Source organism: Triturus cristatus, chromosome 4_1 (genome assembly GCF_964204655.1).
Source record: "Triturus cristatus chromosome 4_1, aTriCri1.1, whole genome shotgun sequence".
In the NCBI taxonomy this organism is placed as follows: Eukaryota; Metazoa; Chordata; class Amphibia; order Caudata; family Salamandridae; genus Triturus; species Triturus cristatus.
Window position 1 is genome coordinate 667,030,916 of NC_140585.1, and position 21,124 is coordinate 667,052,039.

The 21,124-nt window shown below is 47.1% G+C and overlaps 1 protein-coding gene across 16 annotated transcripts in view; it reads right to left on the reverse strand.

Annotated features, from left to right (window-relative positions):
• NRCAM (neuronal cell adhesion molecule) overlaps nucleotides 1-21,124 on the reverse strand; it is a 971,555-nt gene that overhangs the window by 147,357 nt on the left and 803,074 nt on the right. For all 16 annotated transcript variants that reach the window (XM_085653084.1, XM_085653089.1, XM_085653092.1 and 13 more), the window contains 3 exons: nucleotides 14,652-14,818; nucleotides 4,303-4,450; nucleotides 2,428-2,552 (listed from right to left, as the gene is read on the reverse strand). In XM_085653084.1, coding sequence (XP_085509210.1) covers nucleotides 2,428-2,552; nucleotides 4,303-4,450; nucleotides 14,652-14,818 — 440 coding nt within the window. The remainder of the gene's footprint in view (nucleotides 1-2,427; nucleotides 2,553-4,302; nucleotides 4,451-14,651; nucleotides 14,819-21,124) is intronic.

Sequence of the window (21,124 nt, forward strand, 5' to 3'; positions counted from 1 at the left end):
GTCTGCATCAGGTAGCAGTAACATGACTTTAAAAATAACATGTCTGTTCATTGTTAATTGACACTGTTTAATTTTTATAAAAACTGAACAATGAACACAATCAGCCCTCCACCCAATTGATGGGTGTAGTATTTAAAAATGGAATCGATAAAAGACCTGCTCTAACATTATACTTCACTTACAGGCGTTTTGCGTGGATACCCATTAGTATACCATTGTTTTACAATTCCAACATGGCCAATGCATTGCTTCTACACATGACAGACATATTGGATCTGTATATCAATGAGATGCTGTGTCAGTAAACAGCCTTTAGTGCGCGGTTGCTACTGCGCATACCATTACTTTGCAAGCATTACTACGCTTGCGATGTTACAACGCATACCATTAGTACGCAAGTTGTTACATCGCCAGCGTTGTTACAACGCATGTGCTGTAATCGAATGCGCTATCCACATCGTTGTTTGGAAGGAGCTTCCGTTTCCAAACAACGACGTGCAGATCTGACGTCGCTGGTAGCCGCTGGTAGCCGGAGAAGAGAGAAACCATGGAGGAGTGAGAGGTAAGTGTAGTTTTTTTGTATCATGCAGGAGTAGTCTTTTAGGTTGTAGGGTTGTGTTTGAGTAGTGTAGGGTCGTGCTGGGGCTAGTGTTTTAGGATTTAGGGTAGTGATGTGGTGTATGTGTAGTGTAGGGTAGTGTTTTAGGGTTTAGGGTAGTGTCGGGCGGTCGAGCAGGGTAGTGTTTTAGTATAGGGAACGGACTGGGGGTAGGGGGAGGGCTGTGCAGGGGGTAGTGTTTTAGGGTAGTGTAGAGGTGTTAGTTTAGTGTAGGGTAATATATTAGGGTTTAGGGTAGTGTTGGAGTGTAGTGCAGGGTAGTGCTTGGGTGTAGGAACAGGACTGGGGGTCGGGGGAGGGCTGTGCAGGGGGTAGTGTCTTAGGGTTTAGGGTAGTGTTGTGGTGTTTGTGTAGTGTAGGGTAGTGTTTTAGGGTTTAGGGTAGTGTTGGGGTGTCGTGCAGGGTAGTGTTGTAGTGTAGGGAGCAGACTGGGGAAGGGTGAGGGTCATGCAGGGAGTAGTGTTTTAGGGTTTAGGGTAGTGGTATGGTGTTTGTGTAGTGTAGGGTAGTGTTATAGTGTTTAGGATAGTGTCGGGGGTGGTGAACTGTAGTGTTAAGAGTGTAGGGTCTAGGCAGGGGGAAGGGGAAGGTCATGTCGGGGGTAGTGTATTAGGGTTTCGGGTAGTGTAGTGATGTTTAAGTAGTGTAAGGTAGTGTAGTGTAAGCATGATTTTAGTGCGATGTTTTTAATTAGCATAAACCATAGTACATTTATAACCCTTTGCGTTATAAATGCATGCGCAGTTAAAACTTGCGATGTAATGGTTTATGCTAAGTAAAAACATGCGAAGTAATGGTTTATGCTAAGTAAAAAAATTGCACTAAAATCACACTAAGTAATGGTATGCAATATATCGACATACATCCGCTGTGTCAGTACAACTGCTTGCTGCAATGCTTTATGTTAGTTTGTATTGCAGGTATACACATGTGAAATGTTTTATATTTCCTTCTTTATTATTTTACTTTAATTTGCATATGTTTATTGAGTTTGTGGTTGTTTGTTTTATTGTGGATGGGTAAGTAGCTCAATGCAAGACAAAGGGCCTGATTTGTATTTCGGGGGACAGAATACACTTTCACAAACATGACAGATATCCCGTCCGCTGTATTACAAGAACATTATATCCTTTGGCACTTTTATTACAGCAGACGGCAGTGGGTCAATAAATGGATGCATGAGCGCATATATGATGACTTATTGGGTGCGTAAACTCACCAGTGAATTTCATCAATAAGCTAGACCTATTTCAATATGCAAACAAAAGTGCTGTATGCACAAACAGCTTTGGTGTTATACATACTGTCATTCAAAGTCCATGCAGGAGAGGCTGTGTGCAAAACGAAGTACAATAATAACAAGGTTGCATATCAGGGACACATCAAGATGTGAATATATGAAACCCTGCCTTTGAAGCTCTCTTGCTCGGTTACAGAAACAATGAAAAAATTAATAAACATTCTACCGTCCCCTTTTAAAAACATATGCTTCCATCGTTTTAACCCCTTGCATGCCCGCCCCTTTCCCCGCCCAGTGCCGCGCTTTGTATTAGCGGGCGGAGTTCATGACGAGCTGGACTCGTCATGGGCACAGCGCCACCGCAGCCCATGACGAGTCCAGCTCGTCATAGGCACTGAAGGGGTTAATGCTATTTTTATAAATATATATATTTTTCAAATACCAGAAGTGTCTACACATTTTAGTACACTTGTTGTCTTTTACCATGTCTGAGGTTAACACAGAAAAGAAAAGAGTAATTACAGAAACTTGAACAAACATATTTCCAAACATGTATATAAATACTTACCAACAACAGTAAGCACTGCACTGGCAGAGACAGCATCTAGGGTTGTGTTTGCTATGCATGTATAGGTCCCTTCGTCATCCTCTGTTACATTCATGATTGTCAAGTGGTTCTTTCCCACAATAAACCTATCAATAAATGTGAAGTAAACCCAAATGGCTCAGCAATGCCAACATATAATGTCAATGTCCAATGCACACATTACCGTAAATCATGATTTGCATATTAAGAAGATAGAGCACACTCATTAGATGTGTCTCAGTGACATAATTGCAAGCTCTCTGTTCATATTTAAAAAATGCATATTCGAAACAGGCCTAAAGATTTATATCAAAAGATCTCCTCCCCAAAAAAATCTCAGAGGTTTGTATGTGAGAGGCGGGGATGGATGTATTCTCAGAAATCAGTAATTATTTAAGGTATTGTGTAAAAATGTTTACCATGGCATAGCAAGGATATTAAGGCCCTAAAGCAAGCAAGGAAAATTCCCCTACCCTTGGCTAGACAGTAAAAGGCAGCCATAAATGGGTTGCTGGGCTCTGATGTCAGCACCTTATTATGTTGCACAACGTAGTCACAAACAATGTTACACCACACTTTCTGCATCACACAACACTTTTACTGATGTGTGTAGTGCTCATTAATATTTTTATACTTGTGTGGGTTTGTGCAGTTTGATATATATGCTGCTGAGCAAAGTCAGCATAACTAGGTTTCCTTATACGTTGGGGCCAAGCATTGCTAGCCCTTAATTATGCTGATTGTTCTGATAAGTGATCCCACTGGAAGCAATGTTATTTATTATTATTAAATACCGATGTTCTACTGGGAGCTCTGGTCTACTTAGGCTTTTATAGAAGCATGTCATGTGACATTTTAAAATAAATGCTAGAGTTCACAAAAGGGTCATGTATGTTAGTTCAACCTGTTCAAAGCTTGCAGAGTCAGGTTTGCACTGAAGAAGTGGAAATTGCTGGATGGGCACTGGGGGTGCACAGGTTACAATGTGTTCTTACGTGGTGGGTGTGTTGGGCAGTTCAAAGGTGATATGCAAGACGTCGAATTGAATTGCAGTGAATTGTGGCAGCTGAACGACAATATAAAATGCCGTGCTAGGTGAATATATTTGTGCATTGCTTATGAGCATATAATTTGTTATTGCATACTAAAAATCATTTTGCATCAAACACTCATAATGCACAGAAAGCATGATGCATATTAACAAAGTGGCTTTTAGAAAGGGAGAATTTCCGTCAAGCTACTGAAAATTGAGGAGGCCCAATATACCGTATCGAAGGAGAGAATTATGCTAAGATTACAAATTCCAATAGTTCAGTGTTCAAATTCCACACTTTCACACAAGTATAGCCTAACTAGGGTAGTCATTACTTATTGGAATACAGATTCCATGCTACAATCATTTTCAAAGGAATATAACTGGTGCGATACTGACCAAGTCCAAATTAATGAAATTCAAGCTCACTGCATTCATTTCATTATTTCACAGTATTTGAATTCGGTTAAAATGCCTTTATTTATGATTTCTAGAAATGAAGATAATTGCATGACTCGAACAAAAACATACTGGTGCGCTGTGAGTTATGAGTTATTTAACATCTTTACTGAGGGCGGGGAGTTCAATTGACACAACTGTGTCTCCTGAGTCCTGCTCCCTGCCAAACTGTACAATGTTAATAATTAGTATAGTGCACTTGGCATATCTGCATATTGTTTGTGTGGGCCCATCTCGAGACCTTAAACATGCACATAATTGGGCTGAGATACAAGAAAACTAAGTTCTGTACGGCAAGATATGGACCTGTGAAATAGCCCTAGACACACAACGAGGCGTGAAGAAACTGAAAACTAGACACATACCTCTCATCAGCTGGTAGCTCGTTGTTGTCCTTAAGCCACAGCACTGTCGGAGTTAATGTGGGATCATGCTTAACTTTGCACTCAAATAAAACTCTGTCAAATCTTTGAATGACTTTGTACTCTGGTTGCTTGATAATCATTGTTGGATCTGAAATGCAAATTGTTCATTTGACACCATTAGATATCTCTGTATAACTGAAAACACTGTAAGAAGAATCAGCTTAGAATTGATACTAAAGAAAGCTGAGGGGAAAGCTGTGAAGAACTGGCTTAGATTGGGCTCATCAGGACCCTAAGGTATCACAAACATCTTTCCTACACCGCCCATCAGTCTGTGGGAAAGCCGGTGACTGGATGGGTCTATAACTGCTGCGATGTTCCCAGCCACTGTCTCAGTCTCCACTTCCTGAGGCTGATGTCCTTGCTGACACACATATTTTTAGTAATTTTTGCTCTGGTTATCAGTGACATAAAACAAGGGCAATGGGATGTGTCCACCTCCGCCACTCAGCTACACTAGGCTAACCTGGCATAGTTGTAAAGTATATTGAGAATGTGAACCGAGGCTGTAGCATGCCTGGATCAAGCTGGGAGGGGTGCTGAAGCATTGCAAAATGGTGGTTCTCTTTGAAAATGCATCCATTGCAGAAGAAAGGTTGGTAAAGTTGTGCAGTCCTAAAAAAGCCTATGAGCCAAAGCTTTTTCTACAAAACTGAAAAAGGGAGTCACATCAGGCATTCCCAGCATGTGGATGGACTTTTCATTTGATTCCTTCTTGTATAATATATAGAATGACCTCGCACAAAGAGAAACAGACATTGGATAAGAACAGAGGACTGTTGGACTTGGCCCTTCTGGCCGGTTCACCCCGAAACCTTTTTTGCTTAATATTGTGACTTGGTGTAGTGATTTTTGAGTTTCTGCGCACTTTACCGCTGTGTCCCAGGGTAAAGTGCGTGCGTGTTGTGAGGTTGGCCTGCCCTCCCATAGGAATGCATGGGGGAATGTATGTGTCCCGGTAGTTCCTGATGCGTGGGGTGTGCAGGCCCGTGTTTGGTATGTGCGGACTCGTGTGAGTGAATGCTGCGCGTTGATGTGTGCGGCGTGCATGTACCTGGTGTGGAAGTGCCACTTCTAGAAGTGGGCACTTCAGTGTGCAGTCTGAAATGTGTGGCTTGTCTGGCGATTGGCTGGTGAGGTCAGGTGACGGACTAGGGAATTCCCCAGAGTCAGGAGGAGTCACCCAGTGGTGAATGGGGAGTTAGCATGCTGATGGCTGGGGAGGAGTATACCTGGGTCCTGAATAGGACAGGGCTTCCCCCACACAATGCTGGCGCCGGCCCCTGTGGTGCGTCTAATGACCCTAGCCCTGCCAGTGAATAGGGAGAGGGGCTGAGCAAAACAAAGTGCTCAGGAACCTGTTGGAACTGGTTCGCCCCTTCCCTGCACCTTAGACAAAGCCTTGTACTGTATAAAAAGGGGCTGTGTCCCCTTACATTGTGTTCTCTTCCAGGATCCACTTGAGGGGGGGCCTGCTGCTGCTGGGCGCCAGGAGAGACCGCCACTGGGGACTGCCTCCCTGCTGGAGGGCCCTGTGAGCTGGCTCTGGGCCCAGCCTTTGCCCCCTGCTCTCTGAAGGACCTTCTTGGTTGCTGGACATTGCTTATAGCGCCTGGGAGCGCTTCCTGGACTTTGGAGCGCTGTGCACGCTATTTCCCTGGGCTTGCTATCTTTATAGCGCTGGGAGCGCTTTTATGAGCCTTGCAGCGCTGCGAGCGCTGGCTCACCTTATAGCGCTGTGAAGCGCTTTGATTCAGCTTGCGGGTGCCCACCCCGCTTATTTGCGTTTATTTCGAGGGAGCCTACCCCTCTCATTGCCGAGGAAATCACCGCTGCGGCCCGGTTCGTAACCGGAAGTCAGGCAGGCCTGGGGGCGTGCCGCGGGACGGAAGCCTCGTCCTGAAATCAGGAAGCGGACAGGAGCCTACCCCGCGCTCCTGTGCAGCGAAGATCCAGGCGGGAGCCTACCCCGCGCTGGACGGAGGAAAGGAGTGCGAGTAGAGCTGGTGCGGAGGGGGCGCGAGGCACATTGTCGGTGCCTGCCTCTCCGCGTGACTGGAAGCCCCGACGTTCTCAGAGCCGGAGAGCGGAGACGACGCGGGAGTCCCCCGAGCAGCCGGTGAGTGTCTAGAGGGCTGGGGGACTCCGCGCATGTGCTGGGGGGTGCAGGGAGCTGTGTTCACGAGCCCCGTGAGGCTCCAACGAGAGGGGGCATGCGTATTTAGAGCGCTGACACTCCAACGACCGGGGGCACTTCAATAGAGCCCTGTGAGGCTCCAACGACTGGCACATTGTTCCTCGAGCCCCGTGAGGCTCTAGGGGGCATTTCGATTGGCACAGAGTCCAGAGGGACTCCAACGACGGGGCATTGATCGGTTAGGGCCCCGAAGGCTCTAGGGGGCATTTCGTAGTGAGAAGGGCGGCCCCGGAAGGCAGCGGGCCGCTCCTACATGTCCCAGGGCACATTGGTGGTGCCCATGCTCAGTTCTACAGCTGCCCAGCACTTAGTGGGCAGCTGCAACGTTTAGGTTGGGGATAATTGCTTTTTAGCCTGCGCAGCTGGCGCAGCTTGACTGAGACAGTGTCCTAGCTTGGACCAGGCCAGTTGGCCCAGGGACTGCCACAGGTGGTGGCATAGGAGTTGTGCGCAATTGTGTTCCTACTGGCACCTCTGAATGTGGGTTGATGCATCATGTGCCATTGCTTTTACACCTCTGAATGTTTTATGCATCATGTGTGTTCCTTCCGTGCACCTCTGAATGTGTTTTGATGCGTCATGTGCCATTGCTTTACACCTCTGAATGTTTTAGGCATCATGTGTTTTCCTTCCCTACACCTCTGAATGTGATGCATCATGTGTAACGTTCTATTACCCCTACAGGTATTGTGATACGTAGGTGGTTGTTGCTTTCTCATAGTACAGGTGGTGCTAGTGAGGTTCTAGTTCCCTGCGTGACAGTCTCCTAAGGTAGTTAGGGTTGCGCAGGTGGTACTTCCCCGATACCAGTAAGTACTGGTTGTGTGCTATACAGATTATTTTTGTGTTACATTGATTTTATATATTTTATGTGCTAAAATATCTAAAAGTGCTAATTCCTGACAGTGGTCCAGGTGGCCCTGTCTTGTACATAATCCCTTGTAAATTCTGCCCGTGCCTGTTGGCACATTGTAAAGTGTATGTTTTTATCTAATGTGTTGTGTATAATACAAAGGTTATTTTTATAGAATACCTTGTGTGGAGTTTCCTTTGTGGTGGGCCTGGGGTGTTGTTGCTGGGTGCGCGCGCAAACGCTTTACACATCGCCTCAGAGATAAGCCTGACTGCTCGTGCCAAGCTACCAAGGGGGTGAGCAGGGGTTATCTTTGGCGTGTAACTTCCTTGCCCTGACTAGAGTGGTGGTTTCTGCCTGACTGTGGCGCAAGCCTTAGCCAACCAGAAATCGCCAGGTCTAACATTGGTGATCAGCGGTGGGATTTGGACTTGCGTTTGCGCTGTACCGCAGCAGCGACTGGCTACACCACAAAACTCTGCATTAGATAACCACATTTTAGGGATTATTGTTTTTGAAGTTCCTTTATTTCTTCTGAAGGTATCATTGTGTTATTGTGTCCAGTACATTTGTCCCCCGCCCTGCGCCCAGAGTTGGTACCTGTGTCACGTGGTGGTCAGGTTGAGGGATCAGGGGTGGTAGAAACTGCCTTACCAGTCCCAGGGGAGGGTTGTGTGTGGATGGTGTGTGGGGCACTAGACAGTGAGTGTGAGTTCTCCAGGATAGAGAGCTCACTGAAACCTTTTGTGAATTGTGTACTCCTGTGTAGCTCCGACCCCCAGGTTCCTTGTGTTGAACTCTTCTCAGGAACGTCCGCCAAAATGGAGCCTGCTTTTAACTTCTGTAGTCTGTTTAGGTACAGTAGGTTGGAGCTGGTAGGGTTCTGTGAGGAGAGGGACATAGAGGTGGGTGAGTCAGATACCCAGTCCAAACTGAGGGACAACCTGATCCTTTGGCAAAAGGATGAGTGGGAGCGAGAGCGCAGTGAGGAAGATAGGGCGCGGGCCGCACGCCAAGAGGGTGGTGGGTCTGAGGGGAGCCCTGAGGAATCTGAAGAGGAGGAAGGTTACCTGACAGGGACGCCAGTAGAGAGTGAAGACCCCATAGATAGGGAGTCCCTTGCTGGGTCCAGTGTCAGGTGCAGCACCCCATCCCTTTCCCTGTCCCCAGAGGAGTGGGTAGATAGGAGGGAAGAGAGGGAGCATCAGCTGGCCATGGAGAAGCTCAGGTTAGAGCATGCCTGGGGGATGGCGCAGCTGACTATAGAAGAGAAAAAGCTGGAGACCGAGAGGGTCTTAGCGCAGGAGAGGATGGCGGAGGCTGAGAGGGCCTTCGCCAGGGAGAGATTAGCTCTGGAGGGTAAGTTGTCCCCAGAGCGCAGTGGTAGTTTTCTGGGCTCCCCAGGGAGGGTTGAGTCCAGTGGTGGCAGCAATAGAGAGACCAGTGCAGAGAGTCCCATTCCCAGTTCCCCCAGTATGGTACCTAGTTCCCGGGAGGAGGAATGTAGGTTGAAGTTCAGGGGCAGGAAGAAGCTGCCTCACCAGTCTTGGGAGAAGTTTGTGGAGGAATGCGAGGATGCACTGTTTGATTGGGTATGGGTTAGCACGAAGGAGGATTTTGAAAAACTGTATGATCTGCTCATCAGAGAGCAGCTATCCAGTAGTTTTTATCCCGAGTTGCGCCAACACCTGTTAGCATGGGGGCACACTGATCCGTGGGAGCTGGCAACGGAAGCAGACCGATGGGAACAGGCCCCCAGTTATGATGAGGAATGGGATAGTTCTTCCCACACTAGTGACTCAAGTAGTGGTTCAGGTACCTTCCAGCCCAGCGTGGTGGAAGAGGCTCCGTGTAGCCCAGCTAGGTCCCAGGATAGCGAGGAGGGTGTAGAGCCTTACGGCCTGGCTCAGTGGAGCGGGAGTAAGTGGGTGACCGAGGGTCCCCAGACGTACGAAACCCTGCCTCAGGACTTGGGTGGTTTCATGAGGGAACACCAAGTTGGGGACCTAGGCTGTCCTGTTAGCCCATTTGAGGAGGAGCACCTAGTGAGTAGAGGACCTGGAGCGCCTGTAAGCAGGGCTCCTGTGGTTCTAGAGTCTGGCAGTACCGCTCCGGTAGGGAGGGTACAGGAGTCCAGCGTGAGGAGTGGTTGGGGGATGAGTTTCCCAGTGGATGCACCAGTGGACCAGGGACTAGCCAGTTGGGCTAGATTGTCTTGGGGGGACCCGGGTGGCGCCACTTCTGTTCTGGGAGATCTTTGCGCACTGTCAGGTGGACAGGGGACGGGAGATCTGCGCCAGACAGACAGTCACACGACACATGGGTCATGTGTCAGCCTCAGGGGGATGGCGTGTAAGTCCCCAGAAGTCCTGGAGTGCCAGGCAATTATTCCACCGAAGGTTTTAGACCAGAGGTTGGGAGGCCAGGTTCAGGAGCAGCCTGACCTGAGGGGTCTGACTACTGTAACCAGTGTCCTGACCGGTTCTTCTTCCAGAGGGACCGCCCCAGTTGGTAGGGAGCAGGACTCTGGAAGGGGGTGCAGAGGGTGGGAGAGCCCACCTCTGACCCTGGTGCAACCTGAGGGGTTAAACCCTAGGTTGGTAGACCAGTTCTCAGGGAGGGGTCCTGAGCTGGTTGGTGAGTTATGTTACGGGGTCGCCTCTCAGAGGAGGAGAGGACGGAACCCTAGGAGAAGAGGTAGGGGGAGGAGAGCCTCGCCCGTGACTTTTGGTCAGCTTGAGGGTACAGACCTTAGGCTGGAAGATCAGTGGCAGTTTAGAACTGCCCTGATGAGGGGTAGAGTGGAGAATGGCTGCTATGTGCCAGGGGTTACTACCCCCCACTCTGTGGTTAGGCAAGGACCAGTGGCACCTGGGTGGCCTAGGGCCTGGTCTTGGCCGCGGACAGCTTGGGAGTACCAGTGGGGTAGCCCAGCTGGTCCAGAGAGTGGTTTGAGAAGAAACCCCATGGGTTCAGCGTGGCGTAGAACAGGAGGGTGTCCCGGCAGTGGCGGGCCCGCGTCCGTGTTCTATCGCCCCAAGCAGGGAAGTCCATCACGGTGGTGATTGGTCTACCCTGCGTTTTGGCTGGAAGGGGGTTGTGTTGGACTTGGCCCTTCTGGCCGGTTCACCCCGAAACTTTTTTTGCTTAATATTGTGACGTGGTGTAGTGATTTTTGAGTTTCTGCGCACTTTACCGCTGTGTCCCAGGGTAAAGTGCGTGCGTGTTGTGAGGTTGGCCTGCCCTCCCATAGGAATGCATGGGGGAATGTATGTGTCCCGGTAGTTCCTGATGCGTGGGGTGTGCAGGCCCGTGTTTGGTATGTGCGGACTCGTGTGAGTGAATGCTGCGCGTTGATGTGTGCGGCGTGCATGTACCTGGTGTGGAAGTGCCACTTCTAGAAGTGGGCACTTCAGTGTGCAGTCTGAAATATGTGGCTTGTCTGGCGATTGGCTGGTGAGGTCAGGTGACGGACTAGGGAATTCCCCAGAGTCAGGAGGAGTCACCCAGTGGTGAATGGGGAGTTAGCATGCTGATGGCTGGGGAGGAGTATACCTGGGTCCTGAATAGGACAGGGCTTCCCCCACACAATGCTGGCGCCGGCCCCTGTGGTGCGTCTAATGACCCTAGCCCTGCCAGTGAATAGGGAGAGGGGCTGCCTGTTGGAACTGGTTCGCCCCTTCCCTGCACCTTAGACAAAGCCTTGTACTGTATAAAAAGGGGCTGTGTCCCCTTACATTGTGTTCTCTTCCAGGATCCACTTGAGGGGGGGCCTGCTGCTGCTGGGCGCCAGGAGAGACCGCCACTGGGGACTGCCTCCCTACTGGAGGGCCCTGTGAGCTGGCTCTGGGCCCAGCCTTTGCCCCCTGCTCTCTGAAGGACCTTCTTGGTTGCTGGACATTGCTTATAGCGCCTGGGAGCGCTTCCTGGACTTTGGAGCGCTGTGCACGCTATTTCCCTGGGCTTGCTATCTTTATAGCGCTGGGAGCGCTTTTATGAGCCTTGCAGCGCTGCGAGCGCTGGCTCACCTTATAGCGCTGTGAAGCGCTTTGATTCAGCTTGCGGGTGCCCACCCCGCTTATTTGCGTTTATTTCGAGGGAGCCTACCCCTCTCATTGCCGAGGAAATCACCGCTGCGGCCCGGTTCGTAACCGGAAGTCAGGCAGGCCTGGGGGCGTGCCGCGGGACGGAAGCCTCGTCCTGAAATCAGGAAGCGGACGGGAGCCTACCCCGCGCTCCTGTGCAGCGAAGATCCAGGCGGGAGCCTACCCCACGCTGGACGGAGGAAAGGAGTGCGAGTAGAGCTGGTGCGGAGGGGGCGCGAGGCACATTGTCGGTGCCTGCCTATCCGCGTGACTGGAAGCCCCGACGTTCTCAGAGCCGGAGAGCGGAGACGACGCGGGAGTCCCCCGAGCAGCCGGTGAGTGTCTAGAGGGCTGGGGGACTCCGCGCATGTGCTGGGGGGTGCAGGGAGCTGTGTTCACGAGCCCCGTGAGGCTCCAACGAGAGGGGGGATGCGTATTTAGAGCGCTGATGCTCCAACGACCGGGGGCACTTCAATAGAGCCCTGTGAGGCTCCAACGACTGGCACATTGTTCCTCGAGCCCCGTGAGGCTCTAGGGGGCATTTCGATTGGCACAGAGTCCAGAGGGACTCCAACGACGGGGCATTGATCGGTTAGGGCCCCGAAGGCTCTAGGGGGCATTTCGTAGTGAGAAGGGCGGCCCCGGAAGGCAGCGGGCCGCTCCTACATGTCCCAGGGCACATTGGTGGTGCCCATGCTCAGTTCTACAGCTGCCCAGCACTTAGTGGGCAGCTGCAACGTTTAGGTTGGGGATAATTGCTTTTTAGCCTGCGCAGCTGGCGCAGCTTGACTGAGACAGTGTCCTAGCTTGGACCAGGCCAGTTGGCCCAGGGACTGCCACAGGTGGTGGCATAGGAGTTGTGCGCAATTGTGTTCCTACTGGCACCTCTGAATGTGTGTTGATGCATCATGTGCCATTGCTTTTACACCTCTGAATGTTTTATGCATCATGTGTGTTCCTTCCGTGCACCTCTGAATGTGTTTTGATGCGTCATGTGCCATTGCTTTACACCTCTGAATGTTTTAGGCATCATGTGTTTTCCTTCCCTACACCTCTGAATGTGATGCATCATGTGTAACGTTCTATTACCCCTACAGGTATTGTGATACGTAGGTGGTTGTTGCTTTCTCCTAGTACAGGTGGTGCTAGTGAGGTTCTAGTTCCCTGCGTGACAGTCTCCTAAGGTAGTTAGGGTTGCGCAGGTGGTACTTCCCCGATACCAGTAAGTACTGGTTGTGTGCTATACAGATTATTTTTGTGTTACATTGATTTTATATATTTTATGTGCTAAAATATCTAAAAGTGCTAATTCCTGACAGTGGTCCAGGTGGCCCTGTCTTGTACATAATCCCTTGTAAATTCTGCCCGTGCCTGTTGGCACATTGTAAAGTGTGTGTTTTTATCTAATGTGTTGTGTATAATACAAAGGTTATTTTTATAGAATACCTTGTGTGGAGTTTCCTTTGTGGTGGGCCTGGGGTGTTGTTGCTGGGTGTGCGCGCAAACGCTTTACACATCGCCTCAGAGATAAGCCTGACTGCTCGTGCCAAGCTACCAAGGGGGTGAGCAGGGGTTATCTTTGGCGTGTAACTTCCTTGCCCTGACTAGAGTGGTGGTTTCTGCCTGACTGTGGCGCAAGCCTTAGCCAACCAGTAATCGCCAGGTCTAACAAGGACCTAATGAAAACTCCTCACAAAAAAACATGAGCTATCTCTTGTTTCTGTCTCTTTTGTATGTAGGTATCCTAGGACTGGCCCTATAGAGACATAGTGCTTGATTTAAAGTTCAGCGGATGGGTTACTCCATCACAAATATGGTGGATATTACGTCCCTAGTATTACAAGTTCCAGTGGATATAATTTCCAGCAGATGGAGGAAAATGGACCTTAGGCATGTCTCCACCTCTGGAGGAGCAACACAAGGTTCTGAGGCTTGCTCAGGGAGGGTGCACGCTCGGTGTGTAAGAGGTTCCTACCCCCTGGTCCAGTACCAGTTATCCAGCCTCACAGAGCCCTACCTGGCTACAACTTCGAGCCTTCCCCCACTGAAGAATGTTGAGAACTTGTTTTACTTAAGTCCTGATTTAGAGATTGGTGGATGGAATACTCAGTCACAAATGTGCCAGATATCTCCTCTACCAAATGACAAGTCCCACAGCATATAATGCACTTGTAATGGGACAGTGTCATGTTTGTGATGTAGTATCCCATTAGTCAAACTTTAAACCAGGCCCATCATCTGGAGGAAAAACATTGGACCGGTACGGCGGCAAATCTGACTCAGGACCAGAGCAACTTTGCAGCTCCAAAATGCTGCTATGTCCCAGTTAGAGGACTGGCAACACAACCAATGGCTTTATTGGGAGCTTGACAATGATATATCGGACTTAGAGGGAACTCAATGGCTTTAACTTAGGATCTTGGCCCACTGGAAGACTTTGAGTTCAAAAAAGTAGACAAAGATTTGTTCTGGATGGCTTGCAGTCAAACGTAGATCCTGGCAACTGTGATGATAAACTTATATTGGTGCTGTATCTAGTCAAGAAACTTTTTGCCTTAAAGTTTTATAAATTCATTTCTCTGGTTTGCGTAATCTGATTTTAATCATTTTGCTGTCTTTCGGCTTTTTAAGTTTCCTTTTGTTCTAAATTGATTTGGGCCTATACTTTGTTGTTTATTAACTTTAAAGTTGTTGGTACTTGTTGAAATTAACACGCATTTCTCTGGAGATTGTCTACTGCTAATGCCATAGCTACTGAAAGTTGAACAGAGATTATCTGGGAACTTTGCTTTGGTCTCGCCAGATTGTGGTTATTAAGCTTGCAAATGCTTCTACCAAATTGAAAACCCAATTACAGATGGTGCCATTACCGCACACGAAAGCAATGGAAACGTGTGAAGGAATTTATTTAATACATGTGCCCATGGAGGGACGGAACAATACTTGTGATGCATACATACAGACATTTGCCTAAAATAAATGTAACATTAAGTAATAATAGGGTGACCATGTGTTCCTCAGAACCTGGGGATCAGTATAAATTCAAAGCATGGACAGAGAGAGAGGATGGGTACACCGAGATGTAGTATGTGTGCATAGAATATATGGAAACATTTATATAGACCAGCACACTGACCAATGTATTACTGCTTACCTTTAACTTCCAGGGTAACAATGTTCTGTGCTACACCCAATGTATTTGTTGCTATACATGTATATGTTCCACTGCTGTCTTTTTGTGCCACGGGTACTTCCAGCGTTCCATTTTCATGCATAACGTAAGGATCTCCCGCAATGTTGTTTCCTTGGGCGCCTTTAAACCTGAACACGGTACAATGGTGCCATTTTAAAACAAAATACAACATTTAACAAGATATATCTTGGTCTCCCTATGTTATTCTTCAAGAGTACATCAAATAAACATGTCTCCAACTTGTGAAGTTAATTGTCTTCTAATAGGAAAGCTACAGTGGTGGCCACACAAATGATACATTTTCAAAGAATACAGCCCATGGGTTTTCACACTGAGTGCCATTGACTGCAACCAATTGGAACACTCTAAGGCTATGTTTCTGAGATTATTTTCCTATTAAAATTTGCTTCTCTGCTGAGTGGTAAAGGGTAACAATTTGGACCAATTGTGACTGTTTTATGTTGAAGGGTGATGTGAAAGAGCGATCACTCTCTTTCATAGCATAGTCTATGAAGGCCATTCTTTTGCTTTTACTTAGTAAATAGAATGTGCTGTCGGTCTGTGTATGTGATAAAGATTCTCAGTCCTAGGCCAGTATAGCTTTAAAAGGATTTTAAGAATGACTCTGTCCACGGTCCACGTACATGGCTGAAAATGGATGGGTGAAGCCACGGAGCCTGCACGCGCTGCTCTAAACATCAATTGGTTTCAACTGACAAATAAGAGCTATCATTTGCTATTGACTTTCAGCAAGAATTGCCATTCTTTAAATTGCAGTCATAACACAAAGTACAGTCATTGCCTAGAGTGCATATTGCCATTACAAAAAGATTTAAAAAGTGACCACTTTCGTGTATTTAGCTCCCCCCTCCAGACACAGTTTTACCTCATTACAAAAATAATATAAAAGTGTTACTTTGCTAGCACAAACACGCAACGTTCACCCTTGTCATTTTCTCAATCCCATACCTGACTCCTGATATTACGTAGGTGTTGCCTTCCCATACTCATAATAGGAGCACAGCCATTCTCACCAGCCTGCTGCCTGCAGTACACAAACAGATCTGCTCTGTCAATGCTTTCTGTGCCACTGGCTCAATCTGTAGAAGTTCCAATGTAAGCTGCAACACAGGCCACCCAAGTAGAATGGGTACCTCTCCATCCCTCTCCCCAGCTATGACTGCACAAACCCAGCATTGACGGCGTCCTGCAACTTCTGCACACATTTCCATAAACAGAATTGTGATACTCTGGGTGTTAGGTAGATGCACACCGTAGGCCAAAGAGTTGGCACGATGGGAATAGTGTGGGTGTGTTTCACCAAGCAGGTCCTGTTCAAACAGATACCGGTTTTCCTATCCAAGAATCCCAGTTGCTCTGTGTCAGCCTGCCTTACCTCGGACTCCAAGAGGAGGGGGGAAGATAATGTATCTGGATTGGGTAATGTGGGGCGACACATGTCCTAAACAGAGGAGTATCTTTTCCATACATTGCTAGGATGCCTCTGAAAATGGAAGGACCCAAATCTGTAAAACCTCTTATGGGAAGAGTACTCCTCACAAGCGCTTGCTCAGGGGCAGTAAGGTTCAGTTTGGAGTTTCGCCGAGAACAGCGTTTATGTGGCACAAAAGATGAATTCATTAGAGTACAAAAAATAAATACAAAAATTATAACAAATGTGTTTCACTACATATTTCGAAACCTACTTAAAAAATATCAGATATTTTGAAAAGGAGCTTTATCCCTAGAATGTTAGGGGGTGATCCAGATGCCATACATAAATATCATCTACTGTTTACAGTTTAATGCATTGTTTTTCAGGACGTTGATAAATCATGAAGAAACTCTCTAACGCATAGGGAGTTGTCAGCACCCAATATATATTAGGGCAACAGTGTGAAAAAAATACATTTTTGTAAATGAATTACATGTCACTATTTCTCCATATTATTTCTGTGAACTCCTCGATGTACAACTCTTAATACACGGGGGTGACCTGCACTCCAAGGAGTCACGCCAAACCTTGTAAGGAGTCAGACAGTGAACCCCATGGACCTGTATGAAAAATTCTACCTTCACCGCCCTGTGAGATGTTGGACTAGAAGGTTCAATTGATCCCTCCTAGTTCTTTGTGTAGAAGTTCCTCTTCACTGAGTCTTAATGTCAGCCAGCAGCCCAGTCATAAAGATAGATACGCCTGCAGTTGCTGGAAAGAGCTTGGCACAGACACCTGAGGCAGAAATGAGGGGGGGGGGGGGGGCTGAAAAAGGACTACGGTGAGAGTAAGCCCCACAATTTAGGGCCCCAGAGACGTAACAGCAGCCTTCTCCGTACAAAACTTTACTCACGGCTTCCAGGATTGATGCAGTTACATTTCCCTGTACCACTAAACACATTCTCTCAGGAGCATCCTTTGACACTACTTCACAGAGTACGAGCCCAGGAACCTCGGATATGGTCCCCAGGGGCTGTTTCATGATGGGCTTTTCTGGTGCAGTGCAGAGCTGGGTGCCTGTTTTATGTGCCTGCAGTGCGTAAACAGATCCAGGCCAGGGGGCAAAGAGTGGAAAAGCAGGGCAAAATAAGCTGGTGGAGGATACACACAGACCTTCACTGACCGGCCTGCTCACTTATATCATGCTTAACAATGAGACAGGAGGAATGTGTGTGCAACTACCACCAGTATGGTATGTCCCACTAACTAAAAAGGCTTAAGTGTGCCAGCTATCTCCTTCAGCCTGGCTCGCGTTGTACCAAGAAACACCACACCTACTCCTTCTCCATTTACTCTGTCATTGTGGTGATTGGCAGGCAGGTAGAGCGGGCTGCTGCGCGTGAGACCCGAACAGCAGTTGCTGACGCTCTGCTGAGTTGTAGTGTAACCTTGACAAGAGTGAACCTACGCAGACGTGAGCACCAGACAGTGCAGGTATAAAGAGATGGTAAATGCAGGGTGTGGCTGTGAGGCAGTGAGCCACAGAGAAGAAGGGTCAGGCTCGGACAGTAAAGAGGGACTGGGCGTTCCAGAGCGTCAGGTGCAGATCACACCCTCAAATCACGCAGTGGTGTGAATTGTCTGAAGTGAAACATATCGAGGGGTGAATATGGGACAACCTGGAGAGTAAATGTTCATTTCCCCCCGACCCTATACACGAAGATGAGAGATACAACCGAGGTACCCACAGAGCCACTTTTGCAGAAAAACAGCTGTGGGCCATGTTTAATTCTCCTCCGGTGTCCCAGTCCTCTGGGTTGAAGGCTACCACTGTGGCCCCTTCCAATGACCTGTGCTCCTCGCCTCTACATCATGATATTGTTTGAGAAAAGAATAAGAGGACTGATAACAGGTCTTAGAAATGTTTGAAGAACAAACACTTCATATCCCTAAGAAAAGAAAGGCCCGTCACAGAAAACTCCGCAATAAATATTAGAACGGGAACTGTTTTATAACAAATAGAAAATAAATCGTGTCATCCAACCCACAGGAGGGCCGGAATTTTTATTTGTTTGTTTCTGCGTTTACTTTCAGTGATCTGGGCAGTAACCTTTGTCCGTCTCCTCCATAATCCCGAGACCTAATTGACATCTCCCCTCCTCACAGCTTGACCCCCCCCCCCCGCCCAACTGCTGATCGCGTACAGTTATACAGGCAACAGCTGAAACCCCCCTTCGTATGTGTAATCTTCTCCTCTACTAAAAATGTAGGCACGTTCGGCTGGGTTTAAAAACGAGTGCACGTGCTCATATTACCTTCCACTGAAAGCAATCACTGTAGGGTTTGCACAAAGGCCAGGGCACAGAGACTGTTGTTGCAAACGCCTGACTACAGGAGGAAATGACAACTGCTGCTCTGATACAGCACACTAACAGTAAAGCAGTGCCAGTGGCGTAACGAAAGTGTAAGGGGCACCCCTGCAATGTACACGGAGGGGCCCTGCTCCGGATTGAATATGGAGCACTCAGGCCTAAGTACTGTGCTGAGGGGGCCCCCTGCAACCCGGGCCCCCCCCGCACCACAGGGAATGCGGGGGGCCTGTGTTACGCCCCTGAGCAGTGCAAACTGGCAGGGTGCTCATAACAAGACCCTAAACTGCCACTTACCGAGGGTGTCCATGAAAAAGGTGAGATTGCTTCAAGTATAGACCCATATACAGTTAACTGTGTGCCTGTGTGTTATAATGTATTGATTCATGCTGGTAGGGACTCTTGATCATATCAAAGTGTCAGCATTGTACTTTTATTTCCCTGTGGTTTCATACTTAATGTTCTGAGTCACTTTGCTAGCTGTTGCATGCTAGCATGGTGCAGATTACTGACTTCTGTGAGGGGTTCACCCTATATAACATGCAATGGTGGTACCAATATGTCTGGCTCATAAATGAAAGAGCCCTTCAATTACTGATGGGTTAGGCATTCTGGCCTGCACTCTTGCACCTCTGTTATCCCCCAGCTGACTCATTCTTGTATTCACCCACTTAAACAATCACTATAAAACACACACAAAACTATACAACGTCTTCATGCTGGGCATATATTTGCAATCACAAATAAAATAAACAAATAAATGAAACTAAACTTTACAGCAGGTGGCCATCTGCCAATGGTATTGCCAATAGTGTATTGTTGTTTTAAAGATTCCAGGTGCCTTCCAGGTTTACACCAATATGTTGGTCATCTGGAAATAGTAAACCAATTATACACTATGGAGAATCCATTCCTTGACAGTCGCTAGTTTTAGAGGCAGTGATCACATGGGATGTGGAGCATTGCAGAAAAAAAGAGCTGCAAACTCTGCCTGTTGAGCCATTGTATGTTCTAGAAAATGTGATTAACAGAGAAAAAAGAAATGACTATCAAAAGAGAAAATGAAAAACTAAAGTACTGTCCCACCAGCCCTGGTACTGAAGCAGACTCCTTTTCATTCAGATGTAGCACATGAGATCAGACAAATGCTATCACTCACAGGTCACGACACCAATGGCTGAAGTGGGCCGACCCAATGGCCCATTGTGTATGCTGACATTGAGTTTAAATTACACTCAGACAGGCTAATTGCAGAACGGCTTCTTTGGGAATTTATATGTGTGTGTCTTTTTGTAATGATTTTAAGATAACAAGATTTTAGCAGACAACAACAGAGTCTGTCAGGGCTTCAAAAGAGATTCTAGCAAGAATTATTACAGTGCAAATCTTTTACACCTAAAGTTTGTAAAAGTGGTTAATCGGCGCCAACTCCTTACTACAAAGATAATCTGTGAGATGTCATGTAACAAAATACATGTCTGCAGGATTTAACAGTGTAATATTAATCCACCCACAAAGGCCAATTGGCTTTTTAACATACACACTTCATTATAAGTAAGTCATGCCTATTACTTTTATTGTCACTTGTCCTAATAAACAAATCAACCATTGGCATCTGTAATAACTTTTAACAATGCCTCTATCCTTTATAATATTACATTTCATGAAGCAAAGTGCTTGTCCACAGCCTGTAACACAGTGCGATAACAATCCACTGTTAAACGTCTATTAACTTTAACAAATACTTTTCACAATAAATAAGCCAGGCCTACTGCACTCATCAGAACTTTTCATAATAAACAGATCAGACATACGCCACAGGACATAGGTATTCACGGTGTACCAATCAGGTCTATGGCATTTATCATTTGACTGTCACCATAACCAACTCAGGCATATTGTATTGAGCGTTAACGTTACACAAGGCAACCATCAGGTATACAGTCATAAAATTACAAATGTATACAGATGTACAGAAGGCAAAGCAAACTTCTAGCTCCCACAAGAGGTCTTAAACAAAAATATTATCTCAATGCAAATTTCCATCCCATGGTTTGTCAGATGGGGTAACCAACCAACAACAGAACCTCTCTTCAGGCTTTAATACAGATAAATAAAAACCCATCCTTAAATGACTATTGACATGCTTTTCACAATACATATGTCAGGCCTACTGCCTTTATCATAATTGTATTTAATAAGAATATCAGGCCTAAATCCTTGATCATTGTCTTGCCACCAGAAACAACACAGTCAGAAACAAGCACTCTTTCTCAGTGGATGCGCATAATATCTTCCTAATCAAATTTACTCAAGGAAACCATTGTGTAGGAGAAGCCTAAGCCCCTTTCAGGGGTACTTTTGAAACACCTTTTACTTTTGATCTCATAAGGTCAGGCAACAGCTGAACTGGCATGCCAGACCTAAAAATCATACAATTGCTGGCGTCCACATTCAAGCTGAGAATTTTAAGTTGTTATTCATTTTTTATTTAAATGGCATGTGTTAATCACTCCTCACCTATTGAAATTCCAGAGGGATGAGTTCAATTCAAACAATCAGATCAAATAACAAGTCCTACTTCAAGTAAAGCAGAAGAAGTTACATGTGACAAATCACATTTCAAACAT